We start from the raw sequence: 9,928 nt of genomic DNA, 5'->3' as shown, positions 1-9,928 counted from the left end.
TTAATGTGTATGAGTGTGTTGCTTGAATTTATGTACATGGACCACATGTGTGTCTACTGCCCTAAGAGGTCAAAAAGCATATCTGGTACTGGAGTTTTGGATCATTGTGAGCCAACTTGTGGGTGCTGGGAATTGAACCCAGGTCCTCCTGAAGAATAGTAGGTGCCCTTAACCACTAAACCATCAATCCAGCCCCAAGATTTAGTTTTTAAATTTATGTGTATGTGCACCATACGCATACATAAAACCCTGGAAGTCAGAAGAGGGGGTCAGATCCCCAGGAACTAGAATTACAGGCAGTTGTAGATGGCTGGATGAGAGCTGGAACTGAACCCAGGTCCTCTGCGAGAGCAGTATCTGCTCTTAACCACTGAGCCATCTCTCCAGCCCTGGCTATTAGATTTTTGTTGTTTGGTTATTTGCTTTGAGACAGGTTCTCACTATGTAACCTTGTCTAGCCTGGAGCTCACTATCTAGACCAGGCTAGCCTTGCACTCACAGAAAGCTGCCTGTCTCTGCCTCCGCAGTGCTGGGATTAAAGCGTGCGTTATCTGGTCTTTATTACCATTCCCTTAATACTTTCAGAGATGAGAAAATGTCTAAGATGCTACAAATTTCAAGAGACATTTAGTGTTTTTTTTTTTCATGCTCACCCCCCAAAAATTTCCCCGTTCCTTCCGGGAACTATCACACGGAAGAAAAACAACTTTGTTGCTAAAATCTAAAAGCTTTGTTATCCCTGGATAGGACCCCTTCCAGGCTCTGACTAGAGGCGGCTCTGTGGTGTTACATCTGAGTGCCTCACCTCTCTGGATGGTGAGATGGAGTGGGTAGTGCCTGCCTTCCTGGGCGGAGCTGAGAACACAGTGCGAGATGTCCCGAGATAAAGCACATTGTGCACTAGAAGGACCTGTCTGTCCAAAGAGGGAACAAAAAAAAGGCGGGGGTGGTGGTAGGGGGGGTGGGGGGAGGGCGTCTCATCTGTAACTCTTTCTAGCCTCAGCCATCTTACTGGGAAGTCTTTCTGTGCTGGCCAGACCTGGAGCTTGTTGTGGGGGTGGGGGGGGGGGGAACAGAGGCATTTTAAGGGGAAGTGAAACCACCCTCCTTGGCAGAACATCTCCCCCTCCCCGCCGCGCACACACACACATTTGCTGTGGTACAAGGCTGGTACTCTGCAGGGACCATTCAGCCTCAAGAGGCCCCTGAAGCTGCCTGACGCCACAAGGCAATCCAGAGGCTGGTAAACAGCTCGTGGTATTCCCAGCTCTTTGGCAAGGATTCATGCACAGAATTCTTTGTCCTCGTGAGGAAAGACAGAAAGCTGCTGTGTGCCGCAAAGCCCGAGGCCAGGGCCCCATTTTCAAAATCCCCAACAGGAGCTCATACCAAGGCCAAGCATGCCACCAGCCTTTAAAGCGCACTTGCGAAATAAACTTGCCCAAACTTGGACTCCTCGCTTGAAAACTTAGATTTCCTTGTTAATTCCAGAGGGAGAACATGGCAAGGTTACAAGAAGTCTGGCGAGCTCCTACTTAATTGGAGCGAGCACCCGTACGTGCCCTCCAAAGGATGAGCTCAAACACACCCAGCACCATACTTCTGCGAGTGCCCTGCTCCTAAACGCATCACCTGCTACGGTCACAAGGAATGTCATCAGACCCACCAGACCAAGGGACATTGCTTCAAAACAACTGGCTCTATACCCTTCAAAAAGGTTAGTGCCAGGGCCAGCAAGAGGGCAGCAGCTAAAAGTACTTGCTGCCAAGCCTAAAGATCTAAGTTTGATCCCCAAGACCACAGGGTCCCATGTCCCAAGGCTTGTCCTCTGACTTCCACACTTGAGCCACAGCATATACCACACACACACACACACGCACACACACACACACACACACACACACGTTAACTTTTTTAAAATGAAAAAAAAAATTACATCTGCTACTTGTGGCTGTATACACTTGTAGTCATAGCTTTGGGAGGCTCAGGCAGAAGAACTGTGAGGCTGAGGCCAGCCTGGACCATATAGGGACCTCCAGAGCAACCTGAGTTACATAGTGAGATCTTCTAGATTGAAGAAATCCTGAAATTTGTGATGCTGAGGCAGGGGGATCAGCAATAGTGTGGAACCATACGCAAGGGGCTTCAAGTGTGACACTGTGTCAGACAGCATTAGAAACAAAACAGTAGACTGAAATAACGGAACCGAAGACAACTACATTCCAAGGGGCAATCAGAAATGGCTGAAGCCTCTCTGGAGGGGCAAAAAAAAAAAGTGCAGCTCTGTTAACAAAACTGCAGGAGTAATCAAGAAACTTCTGAGTGGGCCAGTCATGGTGGCGTGCGCCTTTAGTCTCAGCACTCAGGAGGCAGAGGCAGGCAGATCGCTGTGAATTTGAGGCCAGCCTGGTCTACAAAGCGAGTCGAGGACAGCCAAGGCTACGCAGAGAAACCCTGCCTCAAAAAAAAAAAAAGAAAAGAAAAAGAAAGAAAGAAAAGAAAAGAAAAAAAGAAAGAAGCTTATGAAGGGATGGCTTACTGAGTGGTCAGGGTGGGACCTACTGAATTTAGTTGTCATGCTGCTAAAGTGTCCACACATAGTAAAGCACGTAGGGCTTAAAGTGCTATGACATATGCAGGCAGCTCGCAAATAATTCAGCACAAAATAATGATTATTAAAATATCTATATGGAGAGAGCTTAAAATAAGTGAGTCCTTAAGAGAAGTTTTCAGAAAAAGAAAAAGAAAGAATCCAGGTGGTGGTGGCGGCAGCACCAGTGGCAGCAGTGGCAGCGCACACCTTTATAATCCCAGCACTCGGGAGGCAGAGGCAGGCGGATCGATGTGAGTTCGAGGCCAGCCTGGTCTACAGAGTGAGTTAAAGGACAGCCAGAGCTACACAATAAATACCCTGTCTCGAAAAACTAAAAAAAAAAAAAAAAAAAAAAAAAGAGGACACAAGCACAATGTGTGTTTCACCACATTATTCTTGTAACTTCTCTGAAGGTTTTAATTTAAAGAATATATACTTTAAAAGAGTGAGAGAGGGACAGAAGTGATGTGCACATCTTTACTCCCAGCACCCAAGAGGCAGAAGCAGGTGGTTCTCTGAGAGTTTTAGGCCAGCCTGGTGTACATACTGAACTCCAGGCTAGCCAGGGCTACATGCATAGTGACATCCTGGGGGAGAGGGGGAAGGGCTGAGGGGATAGGAGGTGATGAAAGGAAGGATGGAGGAGGGACCAACACCTTCCATTGCATGCTTAGCTGAGTCTCACAGGTTGTGTTTCCTAACTTCACAGCTCAGGTGGCACTCTGAAATGAGGTGTGTGCATCAGCCATGTGCGGGTCCTGGTGGGGCCTGCCCTTTTCGGTCTGGGATGCTGGAGGCTCGGCTACGCTTCAACACTGACACTTCTTGAAACATTTCAGACAGTTCCCTGCCACACAGGAAAATAATTACTCAGCGTTACAATCACACCCTGCTTTTCACCCAAAATGACACCACTCTCCAGCCTGCTTTCCAAAGGTGTCATGGACTGTTGGGACTGGAAGGACCCTAGAGGCATGACCAGGAACTGAACAGAGGTTCACAATGGACTCTAATGTACCCAACATGGGAGCCTGACCCCAGTAACTCCAAGGCCAATACTCTTTTGCAGGTCCTGGGAACTCTACAGTAGCTTCCAGTCCCTTTGGCTCTTTGCAAAATTAAGAGAGATAATGTTTCCCAGAGGAAATTATGCCCCCCCTCCTTTTTAACTTAATTACCCTCTCTTCTTACATTTTGTGTGTGTGTGGGGTGAGTGGGTGTGTCTGTTTTTCTGTCTGCCTGTCTGTCATCTGTCTGTATGTCAGAAAACAAGCTGTAAGAGTCAGTTATCTCCTCCTACCCATATGGGGTACCAGGAATTAAACTTGGGCCATCAGGCTTTGCAGCAGTCACTTTTACCCACTGAGTCATTTCTTTAGTCCAAATTATGCTTTTTTTTTTTTTTTAATGTATAGTTAATTCTGTTTTTAATCATGACAAAGAAAGAACAAAAATGTTATTTCTGGAGATGTAGCACATTGGGTCATGTCAGCCTAGCATACCAGAGGTTCATACTGGGTTCAATCCCCAGCACCGTCTAAACCAGGGTGGGAACACACGGGATTGTGATGCCAGAGGAAGAAGCCGGGGAATCCTCCAGCCCTTTATGCCGCCTTCAGTGCTGCTCCCGCTGTGGGGATGGACTCTGCAGGATGGAGACCTCCTGTTCTGTATCATTGCCTGCAGCCTGCACCTGGTATAAGAATGCCTGAGAGGTTCCTCCCCAGGCTTAGTAGCCAGTTACTGCCCACCATTCTACCCAGGACTCCCAACTGTCCCAACCAATAAGGTATCACCTGGAGGACTTGGCAGCCTCATCGTCTCCGCTAGGCGTGTCATTTGCCCCCAGCCCGGCCCCTTCCTTCAGAGTTCAAAGCATATGTCGTCTGGTCTGTAGAAGTCAGCAAAAGAGGATTTTGAAATCACTGGGGCATGGTGACGCATGCCTTTAATCTCAGCACTCGGGAGGCAGAGGCAGGCGGATCGCTGTGAGTTCGAAGCCAGCCTGGTCTACAAAGTGAGTCCAGGACAGCCAAGACTACGCAGAGAAACCCTGTCACAAAAAAAAAAAAAAAAAAAAAAAAAAAGAAAAAAGAAAAGAAAAGAAAAAGAAAAAAGAAATCACTGGGGCTTGGACAGCATCCAGACATGGTGCTCAAAAAGTACTGAGTGGGTGGACTCCTCAGACCACACTAGCCCAGATCTCCCCTTCCTCAAGCTGAAAGCAGATGAGCAAATGTACAGTGGGACATTATAGTTCTGCCCAGGAAATCCTTCCGACATCCCAGTGGCCCCCTTCCCAACAGCGTACATGGGTAGACCCCGTCCCTGAATGTGATGGCTCACACTTGTAACCCCAACCTCAGGATGATGAGACAGGAAGATTATGTCAAATTCAGGACAACCTTGGATACTTGGATACAGTGAGTCTCAAAATACAAAATGCCTGTCTCAAAAATTTTAAAAAAAATTTTAAAAAGGATCCTTCTGCCTCCACCCCTATGTGCTGGGATTGCTGTTATGAAGAGTCTTACACGTTTCTGGGGCCCTAACCCAGGCTCTCATGCACACCAGCCAAACACTCAATTAACTGAATTACACCTCTGCCCCACCTCCACTCTCTTCTAAGGTCTTGCTCACACTAAGGTAGGTGCTCTCCAGGGAAGTATGGCCACTAGCCACTCTCAATCGCTCAGCAATGATGAGAATCAAAAAGCAAAGTCTTCCTCCCGGTACGTAGGCAGAGGTCAGGCCTTAAAGTCACTAACAAAACTAGCAATGCGCCCGGGCGGATCGTGCTCAGCGAGGGCTGCGTGTACGGCCTCCTTGGGCTTCGTTCCCTCCACACAGAATGCAGGAGCCCAGCGCATCAGGGTTAATAAACAGCTTTATTTGCCTTAAACAGCATTAACTTTCTTACATCCTCAATGAATTTGACATTAAAGTGCCAGACACTTCTTTAATCATGATGACATTTGTTAAAAAAGAAAGCAGAACTTTTCTCACGGATGAACACTTTTCTTACCAAGCCCAGAATGGAAGGCCCTCACATTGACCTGGTGGGCAGGGAAATTTGCAAGCAGATTCAAATCCCCTCTCACCTTGAGCACCAAACTAGGCTGGGACCAACACAGCTGGAGATAAAAGTCAGGCTCCAGAGGTTGAGAAACACCACCTGCTGGCCATCACCTCCTCAGGGCCATGCCAGGATGTCGCTGTTCGTACAGGTCCACCCTTCAGAGCAATGAAGACCTGGCCCCCTCTGCCACCTTTTATCCCACCCTCCCTTACTCACAAAAGCCCCCAAAGTCATTACAATGGAAAAAAAATGTGGGTTTCCACTACCCAGGTACTAACAATGTTCAGGAAAGTAAGGATGATAAACATAAAAGCTTGCTTGGTAAACACGAGCTCTCAGCATTCAATGCAAAAGGAAAAAAAAAAAAAAAAAGAAAGAAAGAAAGAAACCAAAACACTGAAATCTTAAGGCAAGTACTGTTGACTTTGCACATGGGCCAGATGAGCTTAGTTAGAACTCTTTACCTGGCTGCAGAGTCCCAGGAGCCTAGAGGCCTTGGTTTGTCAGCACTTGCCATCGGCAGAGGCAAGATCTTTGCATTATTGCTGAGGCTGTTGGGGTGTTTCTCTTTGGAGTTTATATACAAACACACCCAAGGCTGATGCATTTATACATATGTATATGTACACACATACAGAGCCCACTACTCTTTCTTTGTGGAAATTGATAGCTCTACCTCCGGAAGCTGGATGCCAGCCTTCGTCCCACTGTCATTGCTAGAGGAAGAAGACAGTCGGGACTTCTTTGAGGCCAAGGACACTCCACTCCCTTGTAACTTGCCTGCCTCATCATCACTCCCAGTCACCTCATAATGACCTTTGCTCTTTGACCCTAACCCACCGAAGGTACCAAATTTCAGCTTCCCATGTTTGCCTTTAGCTTCTCCACCTGCAAACTCCAAAGTCCCAGTCGGGGTGGAAGGCGCCGAGGACTCCCTCTCGTCGCCGAAGGAGTTGGAGCGGGGTCGTGGCTTCTTACTTTTAAATAGGGAGAACTTGCCTTTGGGTGAAGACACTTCAGCTTCTGCCTCTCCCTCCAGAGAGCCCAAGCTGGCCTTTGAGCTCTTCAGGTCCCCTTTGGACCCAGAGATGGATGCTTCTGGCGAGCCAGTGGCACCACCTTTTCCTTTAGGTTTGGAGAAATTGAATTTGGGCATTTTGATTTTGGATTTTTTCAGTTTCACCTCAGACTCTTCCCACTCGCCTTCTCTGGCACCAGCCTGCACACTGGCCTCCACCTTAGGGAAGTTGACATCCACACCTACTTCTCTGCCAACGAGCTCACGGCCAGAGAAGGTAAACTTGGGGATCTTCATCTTGGGGAATGTTACTTTTCCAGATCCACTTTCCAAGTGACCTTGAGGCCCAGATACACTCAGACCAGGGCCCTGGAGTCCAACCTGACCTCCTTTCACGCCTCCCTCTATCTTTGGTCCTGAGAAATGAAGGTTCCCAGCAAGTTTGGATGTATCCACGTTGAGAGAGGAGGAGACCTGGGGTCCCTTCCACTCAGCTCCAGAGCCTTTGACACTCATATGCCCTTCACCCAGGCTGATATCTGGGACACTGACACCGCCTGAAACATCTACACCTCCTTTGACTTTGGGGCCTTTCAAGCTGACACTAAAACCTGACTCAGGAGATGCCACATTAAAGGAAGGTCCCTTAATGCTGATATCGGGGACAGCCCCATGGAGATCTATTCCAGAACCTTTCAGATCTCCTTGAATTTCAGGACCAGAAATCTGCCCTGTTGGGAGTTTCACACCACACCCAGAAGCCTTAACCCCGGGCATTTGAAGGCTTCCTTCTAGGCCTTGAACGCTGATGCCTGGAAGACCTCCCACAGCGGCCCCGAGGCTCCCCTTCACTTTTGGTCCTTCCAAGTTAAAGTCCATGCTTGGCGTGGAGGTCTGAGGCCCTGTCAGGTTCACATCCATCCCTGGCCCCTTTAGTTCTCCACAAACTTGTGGCCCCTTGATGTTCATGTCCAAGTCAGACCCCGGAGTGGAAACACCAAACTGAGGCAGCTTCATGCGGGGAAGTTTGACACCACCTTCTGAGGCCTCTAAGCTGAGATCAGGAGTACCCACAGAAATTTTAGGGCACTTGATGTCCCCAGACACAGCCAAGTCTCCCTGTAGGCTTGGTCCCTTCAGTGTCACATCTGGTGCCCCCACATGAAGTGCTGTTGTGGCATCAATCCCTGACACGTTCACACCATCTCCTCCTATCTGTACTTTTCCACCAACACCTTTGAGGTCAAGACCTGGAGCGTGTAGCTTCATGCTGGGACTGGATGCTTCCAGGTCTCCCTTCAAACTTGGTCCTTTCAAGTTCAGGTCAAGGTCAGGCCCAGAAAGTTTAGGCATAGAGATGTCCACTGAAGGCAAGTCCACTCCTGGGCCTTTTACAGAAATATCAGGCCCTTCAAACTTAACATCTGATGTGCTCAGGCCTCCTTCAAGAGAGGGAATCTGGGCAGAGATCTCAGTGCCCTCACCTTCCATCTTCACTCCAGGAGCACTGATCTTGGGCAATGAGAATTTAGGGAACTTGATTTTTCCTTCTGGACCTTGCAGATCAGCATCAGGTCCTTTCAGTTCCGCGCTGGGAACCTCACCCTTTACCTTTGGTCCTTTCAACTTGACATTCACATCGGGTATGGAGACTTGAGGAGCAGAAACACTAAAGGAGGGTGCTTTGATTTTAGCATCGGGGCCTTCAATGTTGACGTCAGGTGTGTCCAAGTTTGCCTGCACTGTGGGACCTTTCAAGTTGCCCTCTATCTTTGGCACCGAGACGTCCACACCTGGAACCTTGAACTTGGGAGCCTTCACATGGATATCAGGTGCTTCCACGTGAACCCCTGGTGAAGACATATCCACACCAGGTGCCTTGATCTCACCTTCCAGCTTGGGGCTAGGTAGGGGAGCCTCTGCTTTAAATTTAGGTGACTTGATGTCAAATTCCACATCTGGGAAGTACATCTTTCCAAACATAGTTTTCTTGACTTTGGGAGATTTTACGTCAGCTTTGAGTGCAGCGTCAGGCCCTGAAACACTGACATCCACGTCAGGGGTCTTGAGATTGGCCTCAAGCTCACCTCCAGGAACATTCAAATCAAATCCCTGTTTCTTGGCTTTAACTTTAGGGCCGCTCATGTGAATTTTAGGCATTTTGAACTTGCTTTTCTTGCCCTTGCCACCTATGTTTACTTCAGGAGTCTCAACACTCAGCTCTGCTTCAGGGACAGTCACATCAACTGAGGGTGTCTTGATATCAACTTTGGGGCCTTTTGCACCAAATCCAAACTTGGGTTTCTTAAACTTTGGTACTTTAACATCTGGCCCCTCAATATTAATATCTGGGCTCTCCATGTGGACATCTAAGCTTGGAGTGTCCAAATCCACTTTGGGCCCCTTGAGGTCCACTTCACCACCTCCTAACTTAGGCCCAGAAACTCCAATTTTTGGTGCCTTGATATGCAGATTAACATCAGGAGCAGATACATCCAGGGATGGCATCTTCAAGTTAGGGCCACTAAGTTTAGCATCAGGGCCTTCAAAATCCAAACCAGAACCTTTCAGGTCTATCTCAGGTCCCTTGAGAGTACCTTCAATCTTAGGAACAGACCCATCAAAATCTCCTTTTACTTTGGGGCCTTTTAGCTCGAGATCAACACCCGGCACGGAGATCTTGGGAGCCTTGATGTTCATCTCAGGCATCTTGAACTTAGGACCCTTCACTTTCATATCTGGACCCTCAAGATTCACATCTGGAACCTCAATGTCCATTTTGGGTCCTGAGACATCAATGTCAGCCTTGGGTAGGTTCACATCCACTTCAGGGCCCTCTGCTTTGAAGCCAGGCATGCTGAACTTGGGCATTTTCACCTTGGGCATCTTCAGGTGCCAGTCTGGGCCATGAACATCCACATCTGGAGCGTCAATGTCCACTTTGGGGCCTTTGATGTCCACTTCAGGCACTTTAATCTCACCTTCCACTTTGGGCAGAGACACGTCCACATCACCCTTCACTTTGGGGCCTTTCAGGTTTAAGCCAATGTCAGGCATGGAGATCTTGGGAGCTTTGATGTTCATCTCAGGCATCTTGAATTTAGGGCCTTTCAACTTCCCTTCTGGCCCCTCAATGCTGACATCAGGAACCTCAATGTCCACTTTGGGGCCTGTAATATCCACCTCTGGGCCTTTGAAGTCACCTTCCACTTTGGGCAGAGACACGTCCACATCACCT

General features: G+C 48.3%; 1 protein-coding gene across 1 annotated transcript in view; it reads right to left on the bottom strand.

Annotated features, from left to right (window-relative positions):
* Window positions 1–5,462: 5,462 nt before the first annotated feature.
* Ahnak (AHNAK nucleoprotein) overlaps window positions 5,463–9,928 on the bottom strand; it is a 29,686-nt gene continuing 25,220 nt past the window's right edge. Inside the window, exon 8 of the mRNA XM_051146101.1 lies at window positions 5,463–9,804. Coding sequence (XP_051002058.1) covers window positions 6,316–9,804 — 3,489 coding nt within the window. The 3' untranslated portion in view covers window positions 5,463–6,315. The remainder of the gene's footprint in view (window positions 9,805–9,928) is intronic.

This window comes from Acomys russatus, chromosome 5 (genome assembly GCF_903995435.1).
Source record: "Acomys russatus chromosome 5, mAcoRus1.1, whole genome shotgun sequence".
Classification (NCBI taxonomy): Eukaryota; Metazoa; Chordata; class Mammalia; order Rodentia; family Muridae; genus Acomys; species Acomys russatus.
This window is presented reverse-complemented; position numbering and strand designations above follow the sequence as displayed.